This window comes from Pundamilia nyererei, unplaced genomic scaffold (assembly GCF_000239375.1).
Source record: "Pundamilia nyererei isolate P.nyererei 1_Seehausen unplaced genomic scaffold, PunNye1.0 scaffold00003, whole genome shotgun sequence".
NCBI classification, from domain to species: domain Eukaryota; kingdom Metazoa; phylum Chordata; class Actinopteri; order Cichliformes; family Cichlidae; genus Pundamilia; species Pundamilia nyererei.
This window is the reverse complement of record NW_005187404.1, coordinates 8,576,243-8,598,770: the sequence shown is the minus strand read 5'-3', so window position 1 is coordinate 8,598,770 and position 22,528 is coordinate 8,576,243. Positions and strand designations below refer to the sequence as shown.

The 22,528-nt window shown below is 40.6% G+C and overlaps 2 protein-coding genes and 1 long non-coding RNA gene across 4 annotated transcripts in view; 1 reads left to right on the top strand and 2 right to left on the bottom strand.

Annotated features, from left to right (window-relative positions):
* ap2s1 (adaptor related protein complex 2 subunit sigma 1) overlaps window positions 1–3,904 on the bottom strand; it is a 7,135-nt gene extending 3,231 nt beyond the window's left edge. Inside the window, exons 1-3 of the mRNA XM_005720884.1 lie at window positions 3,741–3,904; window positions 3,046–3,195; window positions 2,534–2,647 (exon numbers count right to left, since the gene is read on the bottom strand). Coding sequence (XP_005720941.1) covers window positions 2,534–2,647; window positions 3,046–3,195; window positions 3,741–3,743 — 267 coding nt within the window. The 5' untranslated portion in view covers window positions 3,744–3,904. The remainder of the gene's footprint in view (window positions 1–2,533; window positions 2,648–3,045; window positions 3,196–3,740) is intronic.
* Window positions 3,905–5,886: 1,982 nt separating this feature from the next.
* Window positions 5,887–8,260, bottom strand: LOC102215103 (uncharacterized). Its single transcript, XR_311410.1, has 3 exons — window positions 8,194–8,260; window positions 8,060–8,110; window positions 5,887–6,927 (listed from the first exon to the last, which is right to left on the bottom strand). It is a non-coding gene; the product is annotated as an uncharacterized LOC102215103 (long non-coding RNA).
* arhgap35a (Rho GTPase activating protein 35a) overlaps window positions 8,122–22,528 on the top strand; it is a 60,994-nt gene continuing 46,587 nt past the window's right edge. The window contains exon 1 of one of the 2 annotated variants that reach the window (XM_005720882.2): window positions 8,122–8,767. The gene's annotated coding sequence lies outside the window, so the exon portion shown is untranslated. Of the gene's footprint in view, window positions 8,768–9,179; window positions 9,232–22,528 lie in introns of those variants that run through there. The other variant, XM_005720883.1, reaches the window with a different exon arrangement.

The following is a 22,528-nucleotide window of genomic DNA, read 5'->3' as shown; positions in this document are numbered from 1 at the left end:
TGAGCAGGAAAAGTCTAAAGTTATGCCCTTGTGTTTATTGAGATGGCATGTGGTATTTAGTTATGTCTTTGTGTGAACATGCCTTTTTTAAGCCTAACGATAAGGTGAATGTTTTGTGCTGTGACCTTTAGTGTTTTGGAGAAGTTGGTCAGTTTCATTTGGATCACTTGCAATTGTTGTTGGCCAGGTAATAATGGTAACTGTGGTGTTAAGCAACAATTGTTGCTGTGATCAACGTGGGGAGTGATACTGAATTTTGTGGCTATAGTAACCTTCTGTGGTATAGAACCACTTGGTATGTGACTATTTATGTTGTGGGGACAACAGATCACTTCTGGTTGAGATTATTAGTTACTACTATTGGTTTCAGTTGCAAACATTTCTGAGTAATCATTTTGGTTTGCGGGTGTTATACTCCAATTTGGGTTGATCGCATGTTACTATCGTGTATGCAGTGTAGCAATTTGTGTGATCTTCATAATGATTAAATCCATTTAAATTATTTTAAAAAGGACTAAGTTTTTCTGTGTAGTGGTCAGACAGTAGTTTTCTTAATATGGGAGTGGCTGCAGCTCAGGAGGTAGAGCAAGTCCTCTACTGATCGGAAGGTTGGTGACTGGTTTGATCCCTGGCTCCTCCAGTATGCATGCCAAATCCACCCCAAGTTGCTCTCCCATGCAGCCAACTGGAGTATAAATGTGTGTGATTGGTAGATGGAAAGGACTTACGCACAGAAGAAAGTGCTTGTGTGAATGGGTGAATGAGGCATCTATACAGCGCTTTGAGTGTTCTGGGAGATTTTTTGCTGGCTTAATCTTCTTTCTAGGGTTGATTTAGCTTGATTGGAATAAGTATGCCACCGTTGCAAGGCACACATATTGTCCTGCTTTCCCTATTTGTATTTCAGATCTAGGATATCAAGAACCAGAAGACTCCAGAGGGGTCTTTTCTTTATTTGGGGATCTTGGAAGAACCTTTTTGAGTAGGGGAGGTGGTACACCCATCTGAAACCTCTACTTGTCTTGCAGTGACAGAGATTGGATAAAGCCATGCCTGAGGTTGGCTTAGGAGGATGGCACTTCTTGTGTTTATGCTCTCTGGCCTTTCATTTTTTGCTGAAATTTTAAGTACTTTAAAATAAAATCAGTGTTTTTAGAAACTCTGGGATCAGCCTTCATGCTGTGACTTTTGAGCCAGGTCATAAAATAGTGCAATACTGCCTTTTGGCACTGCAGTGTATCTATGTGGCAAGGCGCTATCAATATTTTAACGATAACATTTTTTTCCAGCATGGTATAACACTAACACTAGTCAAAAATGATACACCCAAGACTGTAAAATGAATGTGACGTAAACATAGCTTTAATAGGTTCTGGAATTTGTACTGAAATACAGCGTCATGCTAAAAGTTTAAACTATAAATACAAGCTGTGGTATGAGTTTCGGCTAAGTCAGATTTATAGAAAACAATCTGACTTCACTAAAAACTATGAATAAGTTAGACTTTTAAAAATGCAGAAATTCAGGTAGCACTTTATTCTGAATTTAAAGCATCCTTTATACCTGAGTTATTTGAAATCCAGAATGGCTTTCACATTTGGGAAACAATATTATAATAATGTAAAAACTAAATGATGTGCTCTTCAGAAGCAACAGATAAAAAAGAAAACATATCATCTTTTAAAATTGGACTCATGTATGCCATGGAAGAAAGGGTTTATATCTGCATAACTACATTTGATATTTAAATTTGAATTTCACAGGTTGAATTATTTTATAGATACTTGCCTACTGGGAATATGCTTCAAAAATAGGGCATTCTATAGTATAATGTTGTAGTTCTATAGTCTTATGCAGATTTTATCAGCAGGAAGTCAGATCACAGCATAGTGGATCTCTGCTACCAATTCAGTTTTTACAATTGTCCTCTATTATGTGGAAGGTAAATACTTGAATAACAGCATCATTATGTGGGCAGAGGAAATATATCAAAATAAAGATATTTTTGAAAATAAATGGCAGAATTTAATTGCTGAATATGGGATGCTTTGAGCCAGGGTGAAAACTGAGAATACCAGTGGAGACTAATGAGAGAAGCAAGAGGGGATTTTGTTTTTCTTCCTGTTCTCTGTGTTATGTAAAGATTAAAAAATAATATTGAAATATATGTGCATTTAGCTATAAATGTATATAGGCTGGTAAATAATATGTGGATTCTGTTTAGCTGTACATAATAATGCTTAACTAATTTATATTCTTTTCCTCCGCTTCTTTGTAATCCAGTTTTTTTTGTTTTTTTTTACTTTTTCACTTCCACTGTATATACTTCAACTTTAACTACTAAAGACCTTTACTACATGTAATTTTACTGCAATCCTTACAACCCAGAGAAGTTCTAAAGGAGCTCCAAGCCAGTGAAGGATGATAGCCTCTGAACAAAATCATTGAGAGACATTCTTGAAAACCATCAGACCATGACAACTAAATTATCATAGCTCACTTACTAGGTCTATATATTGTGTGTTTCATTTACCTCTACAAAGTTGTGGATTCCCTCGAGGTACGCCAAGTTATTATCAGTCACGTCCACACAAATACAGAAGTACAGACCAGCATAACGTCTGTAAATGATCTTGAAGTTCCTGAACTGTGAGAACAACAGAAAAATCCTCTTAAGAGCTTAATCTTGCATATTATGACAACAGCAGCAGATTTACCAGGGCTGAAGCTCCCACGGTACGGTAAAACACACCCAGTATGCATACATTCATGCTGATTTTTTTTTTAACAGCATTAAAAACCTGATCCACTAAAGGGGTTCTCTTTTCATGTGATGTTGTATTCCACTAGAATTTCATTCAGTTATCATATAACATAGAAAAAAAACATGTTAAGAGATAATGCCTGCAATATCTATGTAGTGAAGGAGCTGGGCCAGCTGTGTCATTATACAGGATTAGAGAAAAGAGGTTGTTGTTCTAGCACGTCAAAGAATTGTTTGAAAAAAGAAAATGTGGGTACATGCGGCACTGCCTAATCCCATACCTCCACAAAGTTGGTGTGCTTGGCATCTCTGACAGTAACGACAGCATGCACTTCTTCAATCAACTTCTGTTTCTCATCATCATCAAACTGCATGTACCATTTGGCCAGTCGTGTCTTTCCCGCTCGGTTCTGGATGAGGATAAAGCGGATCTGTAAGAAACAAGACAAAAAAAGAAATAAATGAGGCATTCTTTACTTGTCCTTAACATCCAATATTAAGCAGTTTGACACTGACAGAATTATGAAACTCCCAGAAATGACTCATTAGCAACACACAATATAATCTTACTTTGCCTATTAGTAGCTGTCGTACATAATATAACTTTGGAGATACTTACCGTTTAGGCATCCAACTATTTTAATATGTAAGATATATTACAAGTAACTGTAGCTACCCTTAGCTTATCTACAGCTTATCGACAGTTAAACATAGTGTTAGCTAAACCACACCCATTCATTTTGACAGCATCGTTTTCGGAGAACTCGGCAAAGTAAAATCGATCTATTTCAGTAAACTGATAGTTGTTTGGTAAAAACATCTTGATTTAAAATTGTTGGCGTCCCAGCTAACTTATCGTTTTCTACTCACTGAATGGAATAGCCGATCTGGCGAACTCTCAGATGCTAGCAACCAAACGACAAATGCTACTGACATGAGAAGAAAATACAACATAGTTCGTTTGAGACATATTTACCATTTTCGCCTCCCAAATATGGACCTTAGAGACTCCAAAGCAGCAGGTTCCCAAGTAAGTGTGCAATAATTTTCACATTAATACATCGATATTTTATGACCGCTCGTCCGCTATCTTCTCCAAGCTAATAGGAAGTGGCAAAACTATGGCTGCGTCACGTTGCATGATGGGATTGTAGTTTTTCCTGTCACATTTAGAAGCAATGGATTTTAATATAGAACTACAACAACCAACATCCCTGTGTGGCGTCTCGTATTGAGTCGTGCAGTGGATCACATGAGAAGCAAAGAGCCCATCTCTTTAAATATTTTTGTAGTTTTTCGTGTTTGTTTCAGGTTTTATTCTTTTCTGAAAGAACTACCGGAAGCACTTCCTGTCGAATAATTTCACAAGTATTGCATTTCACTTGTTACCTATTTTTTATAGTATCCTAATACTATAAAATTGATTTTTTAAAATATGTCACTGTTCTCTTGGGCAATTTCCTGTCAGTTCTTAGACTGGTTAACACTTCTTCTTTTGGCTGCTCCCTTTAAGGGTCGGCATAGTGAATCGTTTACCTTCATCTCCTATCTCCCCTTGCGTAGCATACTCCTCTGTCACACCAGTCCTCTGTATGTCCTCCATCACTACATCCATTAACCTTCTCGAAGATCTTCCTGTTGTCTGCCTACCTAGCAGCTTCATATTTAATATCCTTTCTCGAATATATCACCTATCCCTCCGCCTCACATGTCCAAAACATCACACCCTTGGCTCTCTAACTTTATTTCAAAAGCACTTCACCCGAGCTGTCCCTCTGATATACTGATTTCCTATCCCTCCTGGTCCCACTCCCAATGAAAATCTGAGGATGTTCAACTCTGACTCCTGTCTTTTTGTAAGGGCCACCATCTCTAAACCATACATCTATATCTTCCCTTTCACTCTTGCCGCTATCCATCTGTGACAAATCACCCCTGACACTCGTCTTCACCCACTCCACCCTGCCTGCACTCTATTCTTCTTCTCTATTGTGCACTGTCTGTCACCTTCACTGTTAAATCGGTCTCCGTCTCATTCACACATGTCTATTCTGTCAGGCTTCTATTGACTTTCATTCCTCTTCTCTACCGAGGATACCTCCACTTCTCCAGGCTCTCTTCCACGTGCTGCCTGATCTCACTACAGATCACATCATCATAGCCCAAAGAGACTTTTGTCTGCTCTATTTGTTTATACACATGGTGAAAATTGCTCACATACAGACTTACTAAATGTAAAAAAGTCCCCAAACGTGATAGTGTATTTGTCACATACACAGTTAATCAAACTGTTTTATTTATATCCACTTAATTATATTAGATTATTGCGTATAATTAGCATAAAGACATATGAACAAAAAGGAAGATTTGTAGAATACAAAAGATTTATACCCAAACTCATTACAGGCTGAAAAGTAGCAATAGCCTATATAACTTATTTGCACCCTCTTGAGGTTACATTATTTTTGGAGGTTGTTTTCTGCAGAGTCAGAGTTTGTTTACTGGTCTGCCTGGGCAGCCAATTCACCGCAGAACATTGCCCAGACAGCTTGGACAGCTTGCCTCTGTTCTGGGTGTTTAGGGAGTCAGAGGTGGGGGGGATGGGGGACTGTGATTGTCAGGGATTGCACAACTGTGAGTGGAGGAATGCGCTGCCCTTGGGACTGAGACATATTTTAGCTGCAGATACAACGAGGACTGAAAGTGGGATGGAAAAAATAATAATAAAATGAAAGAGGAAACCAACCAGTGATTAAACAAAAAGTGCAGTGTTTTTCTTCTGTATAATGCTTGCAGCTGTGTTTTGATTCTGTCGCGTATTTTAGAGTAAAATAAAAATAAAATTTGCCATGGTGGTTATATAAGAATTATACGCATAAGCAGCACTGCATAGCAATGTTTTGTGATAGTCGCAAGACCTTGGCCTGTTTTAAAAACAAGTGGAGGTAGGCGAAAGGGATGTAAAACAGAGGCACATTATTCAACACACACTTTGACCCCAGCTAATCTTGGTCCGTGTGATTGGGGTCATGCAAATATTGCTGAGAACCTAGTGAGTAATGCAATTGGACAGAAGCGTGTGGACTTACTCAAACACAGGACAGTGCACCTTGAACCCTGTTTGACTGTGTATTTAATGATGGGTCACAATTCAAGCTTGTCAGGACACACATAGTGCACATTATGTACTTCAATTTAAAAACTTATGTAAGAACAACATAATTTCTTTCCTATTTTTTTTTATTACAAATGATTTTCTGCTATGTTTTGATTCTGCTATCCAACACTCCAGGAGGTTGAATACAGTAATAACCTTTAAACACGATGCCTCTATTGTTTACGAAGGTTTAGTCTTAAATATCCCCTAAAGTGCCAAATTCCAGTTCAAAACAATAAATTGAGTTCTACGGCCACACAAACTATTTGTTTTCATATCACACAGAGTTTAGATTACCAGATCGGAATTGCATGTTCTTGAGAGTTCAAGGAAGGACTAACAGGGAGAGAGAGGAAGCAAGTGAATGAGAGAGAGAGAGAAAGAATTTCAAGAGAGAGTCTCACTGCTAGACACTAAACATCTGTTTGAGCTCTTAGTACAGGCTGTTGTCTTGTACAACACTGCAGATATTTCTCCAATGTATCTCAACTCTCTGCCTTAATTTTTAAAATGGCTTTAATCAAAGTAGAAAACACTTCACAATAACTCTTGACATGCACATAACTCAGCGAACAACACTTATAATTAGGACTAACCTTTAAGATGATTATTTTTTCTCAGGAAAGGCATTAAACATTTCCTCTCTCTGCTGTTCAATAACAGTTTAGGTGGGAGTCCTTGGGTGAATGCACAACAAATCTTTCACAAATGATTCAGCCATTAACTATTTAAATCTATTAAGCAACAGTTCTGTGCAAAAGTCCTCAGCCAATGATCAATGCTAAGTGAACCACCTAGTATTGACCTATGAATGATTCAACCATAAAAAAGGAACCTAACTGAAAAGATGAACCACACCTGGTTTTCTACACATAACAGATATCAGAAAAATTAGAGACTAATTAAATTTGTTTCTTTAGACACTTTTGTTACTAGCAGTCTGTCACAATCAAATCATTTTGTAATTAGTTCCTGTCTTCTTAAGGTGGCTGTCAAGAAGCCATTCCTAAGGAAAGGGAACAAGAAGAAAAGATCAGTGGCAACAGGAGTGACGAATCCACATTTGAAGTTTTTCTCAGTTGAAATCATCATCAGTGTGTGTAGAGGAGATCAGGGCAGGGGTAAAACAGGGAGTGTCTAGAGTATCAGCAAAACATGGTAGAGTGTTTGTCATGGTTTGGGTCTGCGGTTCAGCAGCAGTGGTGTGAGGGATCTGATGGGAACTGATGAAATCTTGAATACAAAAATATAGAGTCAAACCTCAAACACACTTCCAGCGCAGTCAAAGGATACCTAAATTTAAAAAACACATATGGGAACTCTACTGACGTCACTCATTAGAATAGTACAAACTTTGTTTTTGCCTTATATACTGTACTTATATATACTTATAGACTGTATTTCCACATATCCTTACAGATGTTTCAATAAATCGCTGAACCTATTTCCATTTTCCTGGCAAAATATAAAGAAACAAATGGGTTATTCAAGACCTTTGCACAGTGTTGTATAACTAATGCTTGAATCTGTCCAGGGAACTGGTGGTCAGTTTTGCAAGGAAGTGGTATGGGAGCTGTGGGGCCATGTACGCAGATGGGCCAAAATAAAATAAATTAATCACAGTCATGATAATATAAACACATTTCCTTTTTATGCGTAGAAAAAATAAATAACCGTTTCATGTTTAACAGTAATCCAAAATGAGACATTAAAGACATTAACCCCACTTTGATACAACTCACAAATAAGTCCATGTTGGACAACGGAGCTAGTTTGCTGTTCTTCAATTTAAAATAAAAGAAAGGGCTATAAAGAAATGAAACTAGAAAGTAACAGAAATAGTTAAAGTAACTAGAAGTAGCTGGTTGCTAGCTAAAGCATAGTCACCCTTTGTGTGCGTGTGTTTTTTGTTGTTTCGAATATTTTCGAATATCTCTTTAATGTATTCAGCATGTTATACGTCAACTATTTTTTTTAGTTTAAATATACACACGTATGGAAGAGTATTATGATGGTTCATTTCAAATAAATTCACTGTTGGTCTCGGCTTACTAGTCACCATTAGCTACGCCTTAATAGTGTGGCGGTGAGCAGCGTATCATAAACAGTCTGCGTTTGTTGTAATTGTGTATATTTACCGCTGGGCGAGAGTGTCTCTCTGTGAAGAGCATGCCGCCATTACTGGGAAGCTGGGGAAAAAAATAGACTTAAACACAACGTCACACATTTATCCTGCAAGGGGCTTAACATCAGAAAGGGAAAAAACACACACACACACAAGGCTTTCGTACGAACTGTTGTACTCTTCCAACAGCGGCGCTTTTTCTTTAAATGAAGGCTGATCCTTGCGGTCGCGTTTCCTGTGGACTCTTTTTTTTATAAATTTTTGACACAACAAAGGAAACAATAATTGGTCAAAACAACGTGGTGGTGAACCAAGAAGGGAAAACACACCGAAACAGCGCTTTCCAACGCCGGCCCCCCTTTTCTCCTCCTCGCAAGACGTTTCCAGCCGTGGTGAAAAAAACTGAAGTTGAGCAGGATTTTTTTTTCCTGCCCTTTTCCTTACTAGAATTTACTTGTATTTTTTTTCCAGACTGGGAGAAAAGACAAACCATCTATGTATCTCGTGTCTGAAAACTTCAGACTGATGTAAGTGAACACCCTATGTGGGAAGCAATGGACAGACAGCCTGTTTACTGAAAAGGCGGAAAATAATCGATGTGAGAGCTTGTAGGGAGTGTTTTTGTCTGGTTTTTAAAGTATTTCCCCGGCTGCGGGTCGCAGAGGAGCACGGAGAGGAAGAAAGGAGCGGACAAGAGCAGGACAGAAACGGGAATGATATGGTAGGTAGACTGTAGCTTTTCGGCCACGATTGTGTGTGTGAGTCAGTGTGAATAAGCAGTTTTTAGACCTAACTAGTATTGGCAAAAGGCATTTTAAGGCGTTCACCTGATTTTACTTCTCCTAACATTGCAGCTTGGGTTGCAGTGAAGTGCGAGTAACAAGAAACTGGGAGTTAACCCCAGTCCCCCTCCCCTCCACGGGGGCTGGCTTGATTTGAAGCCCGTTAATAGTAATCATAATGACTGCGTGATGATACGAGTGTGTATTAAAATAAAAGGCGTTCTTATGCAGGTTAGGGGTTAACGTGTGCTTGTTTAAATGGGACGTTTATATAGGAGAAAGGGACTGAGGGGGGTGGGGGTCTTAAAAATGGATCCTGTCCAAACCTTACAATTGTTTGGACAACAACACCTGGAATGCATTGGTCTGTCAGACCTGGAGAAACTCCAGGCTATGTCTGAACGTAAGGGGCAAACAGGACTTGAAATCGGGTTAGAGCAGATAGGATGTTTGGGAGAGGCTGAAGATTGTTAAATAGTTGTGTCACAGCATGTTTGCATGTTCAGTTTATTTCTTACTATACTCTGCTTTAAAAAATAGACTTTTAATGTTTTAAAAAGCTTTGTTTATTGTAATTTCGTACATTTAAGTCGTGTTTAAGGTCTTAATATACCACGTTTTCTTCATGAAAATATATTTTAACCTTTATTGAATGTATCATTAACTTTGTAAATGCCAAAGCTGCACAGGGCTGGCTATTTGATATAGTTGGCTAATGCCTGAGGGTACCTGTACTAACTTCCTCATTTCCTTTACCCAACCTGTAACACAAAAGGCTGTGTTCTTCCTAGAAAATATTTAAAAGCTTTCAAGTTATTTCTCACCAATCTCAGGTGAGGATATTTATGTTGGCTCACTGAATGTGGAATGTCCACCCCTTTGTCCTTTAGTTCTAGGCTGGTTAGGGTGACCTAATGGAGACAATTAACACTATTAATCTATTTTTATGCCAGGACTAGTCACCAGTGTGTCACAGCCTAATCCTGCAGCAAAGTGGTCATTGCCCTGGAAGCCACCCCCTTTTCTTCTTTTCTTTCTTTCTGTTTTTTTTTTTTTTTTTGGGGGGGGGGGGGGTTGTGAGTCCTTCCACTGGACTTTAGTGCTTTTAATTCAAAGAGTGATCCTTCTACATTAAAGACTGACAATGGCTGATTTTAAAGCATGAGATCTCTGTGTAGCTTTATGACGTTGCCTTAAAACAGAGTATCCATTGGTTTGGTCTGTGCTGCTGTGTCATTGCCAGTTAAAGGAGACATTTTAAAACAGGAACCTTGATAATGGGTATGTGCCTTTGGTATCGTGCATCCTTTTCAAGCAAGTAGGTTGAAGCACACATTTACTGGCTGTGCTTGAATATGTGCTTTTTGATGAGTTTTCCTCCCTTTGATCTTAATCAGCCTTGTCAGGAAGACCATACTAAGGAGGAAACGCACACAGACTCGTATGCAAAGTTTTCTTGGTAAGACGGTCTCTTTGCGCTCAGGTAAATGCATTAGCAGCTGTCAGCACTTCTGTTCTGTGCTTGATTGGGCCCTTTGCAGTGCAGTCACACCTCTCCAGGAAGCATCTTCTTCCCCTAATAGCCGTGCCATTTGCCCAGGCAGCAGGCTAGCTACCAGCATACCCACTCACCCCTGTCAGTCTGTCTCTGGGATCATGTTGTGAGTCCTGGGCTTGAACATGTTCCCGAGATTAGAGGAGAACAGGCTTTGTTTGTCAGCATGTAGGCCAGAGATGAGAATGCATCCTTTGATGAGGACACTGTTCTGTCCCATATTATGTGAACAGATAAATCCAGGGTTTTTCATGCTTTGTAATAGAAGCAGCATAGGAACACTTACTCCTTACAGCAAATCTAAGATGTCAGCTCACTTGTTTTCTCAACAGTGGACCAGGGGGGGAAAAAACGAGGAAAGGTAATTAGAAATTACCTGAGCCCTGTAGTGTGAAACATTACTTAATTCACTAAGCTAAGTAGTGATTCGTTTATTTCAATAGGGCGAAAGTGTCTCGGGCTTGTAGCACAGCACTCTTATATTTCTACGGTGCTGGCTGAATTAAATGGTGGACTTGCACCTGCTCCAGTTTTACTGCTTGCATACCTGTCAGAGTGAAGTTACTCCACCTGCCAAGCATGGAAAATTTTTTCCTACTCATCAGAAAACGCGTCATTCGCTAAATCTCTTTCCTCTTGTATTACAAGAGAGGGTTGCTTGCGAGTCACTGTAAGTCTGTGTTTGATGGAGAAAGGAGCTAATTATAGCGGGCAGCTTTGGAGTTTGGTAGACCAGATTACAGTCACTCTCCTCTCAATGACTGCCTTGTTCTACTGGCTGATTATTAGGCAGAGAGAAGTGCATTCTGGGATGATTGTATCTGAATTTCCATTAGAAAGTGTGCCTTCCTCAGTTGAACTGAGGTTCTCTTCTCTCCCCTCTGTTTCGGCTCTCTTGCTCATTACAGATTTGCAGATGGGCACAGGCTGATATAAAGGCCTCTGTACTGTGGCCCTGTTCTGTTCCAGAGCCAGTTTAGCTCTGTACCCTGATTGACCAATTTATGTACGAGGGAAATGACCCTGTTTTGAGGGAACAAAAAGATTAGAAAGTATTACTAATATTTCTATTCACTGGCCCTTTTCAACAAATTAGTGATCTGAGAATTTTTTTTAAGTTCAACACAAATAGAATAGAATAGAATAGAATAGAATAGAATAATCCTTTAATTGTCCCACAAGGGGAAATTTGGTTCTAACAGCAGCCAGAAAGACACATATACAAACAAACAGTATACAGGACACAGAACAGAAACATACACAATTTTTATTGCATATTTACATTAAGGACAATAGTTACTATAAACAGAGTACTGTACAGTTATTAAATAAAATAAAAATAACTACAGATAAGAAGCAAACCAGGTTGTAGTGCGAATCTGTTGATTAACTTATTGCAGTTACAGCGCAGATGTAAACATCTATGTTTGTTGGCAGCAGTTCTGATTGTACAGTCTGACAGCTGCAGGGAGGGTTAGGGTTAAATCCATCATTGTTGGACATTTCTAGATAAAAATAAGGGCTATGGTTATGAACAGTGGTTTGAATGGTGGCTGTACGGTTCTATTGAGGTACTTTAATATTTAAAAAATATTAATACAGTGCTGACAATGTTTGAAATTACTGAGACCATCAAGGACCACAGAGGAATGGTGACCTCTGGCCGTGTTTTCTCTTTTGCAAATGCGATTAAACAACAGAAGGACAAGAGCTGTGGAGCCTGAACATGAAGGGACATCTTTAGGAACGAGGAAAAGTTTTTTGTTGGGGGGCCGCTACAAGGATGTTTGAGTAAAGTAAAGTGTGAACAAACTGCTGCCAGTTTCTGCTTCAGGCTGTGTTCCTGGTATGTGCCCTTTCAGCTTTGTGCTCAGGGATCAACCAATCAATGGCAGCCATAAGTAACCCTGCTGCTTGGCTATTGGACACAGCTGAATTCCATGACTCAGCATGGCCGTAGATAAGATGTTATGATTGAGGCTCTGCCAATAAAACGAGGCCACTGCCCGGAGTTCAATAGGTTGGACTTCTGCTTCTATGATTGCACGCACAAAGTTTGCACCACCTACACACACTGCCAACATGGTTCTTATCCTTAAAGTTCTCTGAGGTTTGTGGACTGTGCAGGGTGCTAGCTTAAAATGAGAGATTTGTCATGCATAAATACACGCTCCATTGGATTATCATGTTAAGGGTATAATGGCCTCTGATGGTTTTTGGATGAGTCAGTGTTTATACAGTCTGTTGAAAGCCTGTAGACATTTGAAACCTCTCTCACTCAAAAAAAAAAAAAAAAGCAACAAAAAGACTGCTCTGAAATCCACCTACATAAGTATTAAAGGATAACTCTGAGCATGTTTGCAATCTGTGGATGCATACACGCTCACAATCATTTCCCACACTAAAGCAACACTCGGGTTTTCATTTTTGTCTTAACCTGTTGTGCTGACCTAGCCCTCATCTCATTCGCAAGTCCTAATGCGTTATAGCCAAAATTGGGCTGGAGTGAGCAGGAGAAGTCTGTGTTTGTCATTGTTTGACTTTTTTTTCCTCTTCTGGAGCTTCTCCCCCCGGTGGTGGTCCTGAATTTCCTGAAGGAAGTCCACTCACGATGCCTGGTCATGTGTTTATGCAAGGGGGATGGGGATGGAAGGCCAAAAGGAGTGGATAGGGTGGAGAAGAGGAGAGCTGAGGGTCAAAGGTGAGGGTAGGAGTTAGAAAGTGGCAACAATGGAGCCAGTTTCGTTCTTCTTTTAAGGAAGAATGGTGGCAAAATGGGAAGAAAGATTGGCTGTTTGTTAGAAAAAAATCCAGTATGGTAGTAGAAAAAAAATCAAATCCTGACCAATCAGCTGTCATGACTATTCTGGAGAGATATAGACAAGTCTTAACACAGACCCTCCTTTTGAACTAGTATTACTGAAAAGTCAAATTAGAATTGAGCCTCATTCAGTAGTACTTAAAACGTCAGTGCTCCAAGCACAAAGACAGTAGCATGTGTACATGTATTATAAAAAAAATCTACCAACTTAAATATTTAATCCATATATTCAGTATAAAATAGTTTTAGTGAAAGATTGTCTGTCTTTTTTTAAGTTAAACAAAGTCATTTTGATTAATTGGAGCTGTTTTGCAGACTTGGCTCACTCCAGTTGTTCTTATTGTTTCAATGTGAGTCTGACGTCATCATGTTAGTGGTCGTGTTAAAGCAGGCTGGACGAGAGCAACTGCAGATTGTACCAAATATGATCATGAAAAGCGACGACCAGCCAGCACCTGCTTGTCAGGTTTAGTCTACACTGGACAGTCCCAAGAGGGAGTGTCTGAAACGTTCTTGAGAAGTAAATGAAACTTTTTTTTTTTTTAGGTTGTGATAACCTCATTTGATGAAAGAGATAAATGAAAAATCTGTATAAGTGGGTGTGTGGTGCGGTGGTTAACACATTCTCCTAACATGTGAAAGGTCCCCGGTTCAGTGCTGGGAGGAGACACAAATCCCTGGGAGAGACGCTTCAGGAAGGGCATCCAGCCAAAGCAAACATGTCAATCCATCCGCTGTGGTGACTCCTTGCAAATAAAGGAGCAGCTAAAGGAAGCTACTTAAACTATAATCACAAGATCTAAACTGTACTTTCACTATTAAGTATATCATCAAGAGGCGTTATCTTTTTTGCTTAAGAGTTTTAAAACTTTCTGCTTGTACTTGCTGTCCTAAGTCGTGGCATGTGCTGTGGGTGTTATATGTTTTTAAGTGAAGCAATAGTTTTGTGTATTCTGATACAACTTGTTGTATGTCCATCTTTTGTGAAAGTAGAGAGCGTTAGAGGGCTGGATTTTTCGAACATGTCATTTTAACGGCATGTTTCTCTCTGCAGTCTTATTGTTTAGCGGTGGAGCCCTCGGAGCATCACCAATTGGATTAAATTCACTGGGAAAGGAGGGGGAAAAGGTTTGTGTAACAGCAACTTGTGTATTTCAAAGAAACTTTGAGGTTGGGCTGTTATCTGTGAAGACTGGCTGGAAGCTCTTTCTGTCAGCCATAATATTGCAACTCAAAACACAAAGCAATAACTAGAATCCACACCTCAGCTGTTTGCTTTTCATTTCATTTTAACTCATTATTAGCAATAATTAGATTGGGTGGTTAGTTGAAATTGGTGGTGCAGAAATCATTTTAGTGTTTGGCAGTGTACAAACAGGAGACCTTGCAGAGGTAGGAAACGAGATGGTGAAGCTGTAATTGGGTTTAGATTTGTGTGTGGTCAACCCCCCCCCCCCAAAAAAAAAAATAAAAAACAAAAAAAACAAAACACCTGCTTTAGGTTTGTTAGTTCTCTTAGACAATGATGTTTAGTTTGCATTATCCCGACTTGTTTGTTTGTTTATTGTGACGTCTCTTGCAAGCTGCTTCTGCCTGGAGGTCTGACATCTTTATTGGAGGTGTCGGCATACACCTGCGATGCTCAGACAGAGGAGAGGTGGAGAGTGGGAGGCTGAGAAATGTTCTGTTTCGGAAATATTCTAATTAAGGTTGGCAGCTTTTATCACAGACTGATAAGCATTGGAGAAAAAGGAGAGGGACAGGAGTTGAGAGGAGAGTGAGGGGGGTAAAGGGCTTGCAGACCCAGACAACCAGAGGCCTCAAAAAGAGGTCCACTGGAAGTTTTTCATTTGTGAGTTGTGTAGATTGCTTACGCTGCTCCTTTGCTTCCTCTTTTCTCTCCTGTATTTATTTATTTATTTATTTATTTTTTAGTTTTCACAAAATGTTTTTGTTTATTTCTGTCCCCATGGCGCCCTCCATCACTGGATTTTCTTGCCCTTGGAGAGCAGCGCAGTGGTCGTCTGAGCCGCGGTTAAGGACACAGGAAGGGCACCACCTTGTCACTAGACATTTGCTTCAGATACCACTTCAGGGGGATCTGGCCAGCACTGTGGCGGCCTTTGGCATCTCCACCGTGAATACGTGCTGACGCTGTCTCTCTCCTGCATGTACATGGCTGCACAAAAAAACCTTGTATCTGGAGAGGGGACATGTTTTACAATGTTGTGATTAGGTATTCTGATGTTGTATCTTGCCAAAGGCATTTTAACATGTGCAAATCATTACCTGGCTGTTAGTGGTTAGTATTCGTGTTTGATCTAGCTCGACTCAAAATGTTTCAGAATTGGTTGTTTTGAGTAATAAGGGCAATGAAACTGTGTGGGGGACAGAAACATATACACTACTTTATGTACAGGCAATGAGAGCAACAGCAGCTGACCTTTCCTCACGCTCATAACATAACTGTCAGCATGGCTCTGGCCATTCGGCAGCTATGTGACAACGGACATCATATCCTCTTTAAGGTGAGAAGATAAGGTGGCTTTTCATAGCCATTTGTTATCACAGGCAGTAGGCCCCTGACACCTCCACATCCCTTATCTGGCTTTGTCCCAGTTTTTGGCCCAAGCCTGGGCTCATGCGTGCCCAAGGCTGATGAGTAAGCACTGCTCAGCCCGCGGATGGCTGTGCCTGCCGTTATCGATCGCAGCGGCACCGCCTGTCATCCAGCCACCACTTATCTAATGATGCCCATGCTATTGTCTCACGCTTTGGAAAACTGCCATTAAACAGAAAGTGACGGCTGATGGCGGCGTCAGTGAATATTTATTTTAATAATAGAGGAGACACACCTAAAGTGGGATCCACTGTAGCGTGCTTGTGTCCGTCTGTTCAGGTATTTGACTTCACAGAGTGGAAGGATTTGGGGATTTCAGCCTACACTGATGTCCGTGTGCACAGGCCGCCAATAAAACTAAGAGCGCGTAGTCCGATGTGGATGATACAGTGCGTAGGTCACATGAGATTGTTTGTTTGAAAAGTGAGTTTAAGCAGGAAAGAAGGGAACTGCGAAGGGGAGAAGTTAGAAATGATAGCAAAGATCAAAAAAAGCAACAAGAGAAGCACAGACAGTGGCTCCGGTGGAGAGTTTTGTTCCCACAGCTACAGCATATAGACAAAGCTGTGAATAGGCTTTCTCTAGGTTCAACCCACAGCCATACCACTTTTTTTAAAAGGAACCTAGGCTGGCCGACACTCTGTTATGCTGTCCTCGTCACAGGCTGTGCTTTCTTTCTGCCCACTCCCTTTCTTTCTGTTGTTGGCTGTCTTTGTTGTGACGCTGGTTGGTTGGTCTGCATTAAAGACAGATCATGATTTCCACCAGTCTGCAACACTTTGTGCTGACCTGGTTGTGACTGTCCTACTCTGATTGTTACTGTTGTTAGGCAAACACACATACGCGTGTGCTTAATAAAAACCCCTGTGATGAATCACGTGAAATTCTTTAATTTAGAGGATTTCCGGAAGGGCTACCCTGACGCGCAGTACTCTTTAAAACTTCTAGACATTTTAGATGCATCCGTCAGGCAGTCCCAGCAAAGGAAGTTGATTTATCTGTGCCAAATTTAATCAGAAGGGTGAAACTGTAATCCCAACCATACAGAATTACAGATTTTCAGTATTGACACTTATGTTGGAGGCCTCACAGTATCTGGAGCTCAACACCACGGAGTTACTTTAGGATTACATGATGAGGCTAAAGCTACTGAGACAGGATTAACCACAGAAGAACTTGACGTTTCCCAAGATACTTGGAAAAATTGACCCGGCAACCTTTAAACGCTACATACATGTATACCAAGGAGAAACAGCGCTGTTTAAAAGTAAAGAGTAGTCAAACTCAATACTGATTTGGTGTTGTTTATTTTTGTGTTTACTCCTCTTTGTGCTTCTGAAAGCACCCTCACTTAACAGTCATTAATATAGCTACTGTGCCATTTTAGAGGATTGCACATGGATTTTTCTGAGTTGGGGTTTCCTGGTGGTGACATGGGTCATTTCTCGTCTCAGTGCCATAATTTCCCAGGATGCAGTCGAGGCCCCAAGGTCCATGGCTCTTATGTCAGAGTTCATTTCCTGTTGGAGTGCTCCAGCAGCTCCTGATCCACCATTTTCTAACATTGCTGACAAGAACTGGAGTAATTCGTGTCACTTCCCCATCAGTTATTTGAAATTGTGGGTTGTTTTTTTTTTTTTTTTAGAATCGGCTGAGGGAGTTGCGGGGAATTTCCCACAAATTACCCAAAAATTTCAAACCATGTTGAAGTCAGTTTACAGTGAATAAACGAAGTGTAGTTGAAGTGAAACTATGCTTGAAACAGCAGTGTGAAATCATGCATCTAGTTTAAGATTAACCTGCTGACGTTAACTTTATGAATCATAGAAGCGAGGGAGTGCAGTGGTTTTAAAAGGAAAACTTCTCCTTTCACTTTTGTGAATCATTACAAAACGAAAACTTAACTCGTGCATCTTCTTTGTTGCTTTACTGACTTGCATGGCCGTTGTGATGATAAAGGTAAAGAAAACATGGGTGCAGAATGTAAACATTTTGTTTATTCGAAGTTGCTGTTTTTGGTTCGAAGGTTATTCGGAGAGAAATATTGCCTCACCAAAGCGCAGCTTACATCCACCAAGGAGAAGACACTGCAGACCTTTGTGGGAAAATGTTGCTGTGAATTGTTGATGGGTTGGTTTCCTGTAGCTTAAATCCATGTAATTTCCCCCCCAAAAAACCCAAAACATATTTTTGGTGGAAAAGATGAATATAAGACATTGGAATTTGAGTGGGAAAAGGAGAGAATAATGCATGTGTACTGAAAAGAAGACGTGCAGCATTTAGATTGGGCTGAATGTCTTAATTGTCGTCATTTGCACAGGTGTATGTGACCTTTCAAATCAAATGCAATTGAAATTTGGCATTTACAAACGATTGCATCCATTAAAGAAAAACACCAGGTATTTAGCTTCTATTTCAAGGGTTTCAGATTTCTAAGATCTTGTGCAACAGTGAAACTGGCTTTTGCATTTGTAGTTTAGTCGGTGTGGATCCTGCATTTCAAGTGTTCAAGCCTAACTGAGTCATTTTCCCTGAATTGGCTAAGCCTTGCCAGAGCCACACACGACTGTTTTTCCATGCACTGTGTAGACCGCAACTAGTAAAAGGACATTTACATGTGCCCTTAGCAATGAATTAAAGATTAACACTTACTAAATGTTTAAAAAGGCGTTTTAAGAACACTGTTTGTGTGAATGTGTAATTGAATTGAGGTTTCCAATGTAGTGCAGAAATGAAGGATCATATCATAGCATATTAATATCGTATTTCAGTATTTGTGAATTTCCTGTGGCTTATAACTCAATTTTACGACGATCCCAACAAAGAGGGAAGTTGCTTCTCAAGCTTATGTGTAGCTACCGTTACTCCTGCACAAAAAACCCAAAACAGTTTATTCATGTTTATTCATGCAGGCTCTTATGCTTTAAGTCCTGCAGCCACACCACGAGCAGTTAATCACTAACGACTCTGAATGAGTAATGGCGTGCTCATCCGCCAGCGATTGTGGATTCAGTTCTGTTTCCTCCATAAAACACACCTGTGACACTTTAAGCATTACGAACGCTGATGGGCACTTTTACAGTTACAATTTTCAGCTCACAAATGCTCTATCTATGCAAGTACTTTGTGGGCATGCCAACAGGCATGAAGGTAACCAGAAGGTAACATTAGTGGTATGTTCATGTTGAGACTTTAAGACTACAACAGAATAGAAACAGCATCTGTTACATTACGCAATAGCGTTTTACACCATGTGCTACAGTTTTGTGCACATACCACATGACTCTAAGTAAGACTTTTTTCTTTAGAGCACAATATTTTAATGTTTATTTTTTTAAATTATTATTATTTCACCCGCCATTACGGTCCAGCTCTAACTGCGTAGTTTCAGCATGACTTGAGCTTATATTTCCTTGAATCCATATTCACTGAAGTCACACCTCATTCCTCATTTGGGTTACAACACTTTTTGTGACAGAAAGAAACGGCGAGCAGTGTAATCCTGATTTACTCAAAGGTGCAGTGTAACAGTTAATAATTTTTAACAGAGCCAGAAAGGTTTTGTGTCATGTTGAGAAGAAGTTTTGTCACCACAAAAAACAGTAAAAAAATTATTCAAAAAAGTTCCTCGAGCAGCTCTATCACCTGCTCTTTGTGTGTGTGAGAAAATATGCATGTGCTTTAGAGAGACCTAGAGTCACAAAGAAGTGATTTGGAACCTGAAATAACAAGAGAATGATTGTACAAGGAGAAGATCTAAAGTGTATTATATCCATTAGCTTAGGAGTTGACGTAACATGTCAGATTCTTTCATGTTTTGATTGCAGTTCTTGTTTAGGCCCAAGACTAGTTTAACCTGCCCTTAAACAATGATTCGAGGTGTTCCACATGAGCAAGTGTTAGACCTTAAGCAACCCTATTTCAGTAAGAGTCCCATCCACAACTTTTCAGTTTTCGCTTCACAACTCTGTAAATACACCTTCTCTCAGTCTGAGGTCTCCCGGTGTTTGAACATCGTGATTTAGGCTGTAGGAAATTTTGCTACTCTGACTGTTCACATGCAGCTTTTAGACTGCAAAGCTGAGCTTCCATTTAAGGCCTTGCCTTTTCCTCTCTTCCTTTCAGTCGTGCCTTCAGAGGTTATAGTTGACAGGAGACATGGGTGGGTGATGTCAGCCCTTTCCTCAGGGAATTCAGGGGTCTTTAGGGGTCCTGTGAGGTTGGGCAGCAGCTCCAGACGGGAAACGGTGATGGTAGAGAGGGGAAGGAACAGCTCCCTTTTGTTTTGTTTTGATCACGTCAGTGCTAAAGAGGGAGACACAGGATGTCTATTGCCAAGAGGAGCATTTGTGCATAGACGTATGCTGGAGCTGTTGGAAATACTTGGCACACCACCAGTTTTCCAGATTTAAGTTAAAATCGCAGTTTTGCTGCCTTTTGCATTCATTTTTTTTCAGAATTTCTTTGTTTTTTGCTACAAGGGTGTAAAAGACGTTTGCATGAAAAGCTGGGAAAACTTCAGCTGCAAGAAACACAGAGTTTGCATTCGTTAATGCTGGGTCACTGACTTGTTCAGTAGGTGTATAATATTTAACATCATGTGCTAAACACTTGAGCGGTGGTTGTGAGAGCTCTGCTAGCGTGTGGGGCTCCTGGGTCTCACTGATGATGTACCATTGTAAACAGTTCCCACTGCTTGCACAGCTGGGGCACACTTGACAACCTCTGCAGTGCATGTGAAGTGGGATGGGGAGGAGGCAGTCGGAGAGCGCTAGGTTAGCGCTGGACGGCGAGTGACTGGACTGATACAGCAGCGGAATGCTTCGAGGGCCTTTGGGGCATGATACGAACTGCAAAAAAGGAAAAGTGAGTCCAGGGGAAACAAGAGCATAAAACTGATTATAAATGACAAATCCCCAGCTCTTACAACCAAACAGTGTTACCTGCTCTATCCCGAGGATGGTAAAATGCAATCACAACAGCTCTGAGCTCAATTCAATCTCCTGTATGTATTCTGCGTGCATGTGTTGTGAGTACTATTGTGTTTGTGGCCTCCCCGATTTCAACAGTGACAGGAAATTTTGCCCCTCCTCTTCACTGTCCTCCCTTCATCCTCTACCCTCTGCTCGGTGCCTGGCGCTGATTGGCTGGAGGGAAAGCGAGGGATGAGGTTTTGTCGTCTAATCTGCCAGCAGATCGCCACTGATGGGTCTCTGTAGAATGGCTTTAGTAAATTACTGTTCCAGGGAAGGGCAAATCCCTTCTATCAGATAGCAGCTCTCTCTTCATCTCTCCCTCTATTCCAAGTCCCACACTCTTTCTCTTCAGTACGTCAGTCAGGCTCTGACTTTATCTTTTTATCACCATCTAACTCTCCTGTTCCCTTCACAGTTGTCCACTACTTTGTGTTTTTTCTTCTCTTCTCTTCCCTTCTCCTCTTTTCTTTTCCCTCTCACTTTTCCAAACTTGAACACCTCACGATGCACACCTGTTTGTGCGTCTGCACATTACGCCTGATTTTCTGTGCCGATGGGCCTCACACCTGGAGTGAATTAGATGAGCTGGTGTCAGAAAGAGACGCACTGTGAGTTTTGCTCCGAGGCTACTCATTGACATCGGCACATTACAGTCCCTGTGAACAGTTTCCCCTATTCCCTGGTGTGTTCATGCGTGTTAACAAGATGGGCCAGTTTTGAGAGCAGCCATCTTGCCTCTCAGTGTGTGTGAAATTGCACAAGATAATACAGTACTTCCTGAAGAAGGGTGTTTGCGGATTAGAGGGGAACTGTTTTATGCATATGGATTTAGGTTTGCATACCTGTGCCACAAAAGATATCACAGGAATAAAGAAGATTAGGGAGGGAGAAGGATATTGAAAAAAACAAGGGAGTGTTTTTGTCTACCTGTAGCCTGCTGTGTGGGTGCACTCTTGCCTGAGGTGGGGAATGTTGCTTGGCATGAAAAGCTGAGCGAAGCCAAACTCCAAGTGACCTCCTGTGTTTTGTTACAGCTCAGTCTAACTCCTCCTCAGTTGTGTGAAACTGCCAGCATTCTTCTGCTCTGCCGTGACATATGGTAGCCAGGCATGTCTGATGTCACAAAGTACCATAGTTTCTGTGATGATTCTCTGTCTTGACAATTTGCAGGTGGGGTATGGTGAAAGGTGGAGACTCCACACGCGAGCACATTTCAATTTAAAAGGGAGATTTGTAGAAAATGCTGCCGTGGGAGAGATCACTGTTGTTTCTGTTGAATATCTCTGAGCTACTGAAGCCACTTTAGCATTATACGTGCATTATTTGTGTTTTAATACTCACTCAGAGAGTCCTTAAATCACTGTCAAAGACACTGAGAGACACTGTCATAGCATAGAAATGATCCAAAATGCACTGCAGGATAAGCTACATGATCTCAGCTTGCTTTGGGGACCAGGCCTCAGTGTCTCTTAATGCCGGTGGCTGTGACGTCATAAGCGAGGAAGCATAAGTGCAGCTAGAAAGAATAATGGTCTGTGCTGTGGCTAAAAACAAATGGCCATCCTGCTTTCTAATTGTCGCTTGCCAAGAGCTTCTGCCATTGTTTTGTTTACTGTTTATACTTCTTTTTTTCTCTTATGTCAGACGGAAGGGAAACTGTGTGCTGCAGTGACTCATACCATCTTGGTACAAAGTACTACCTAACCAGCTAGTGCTGGTTTTTAGCCT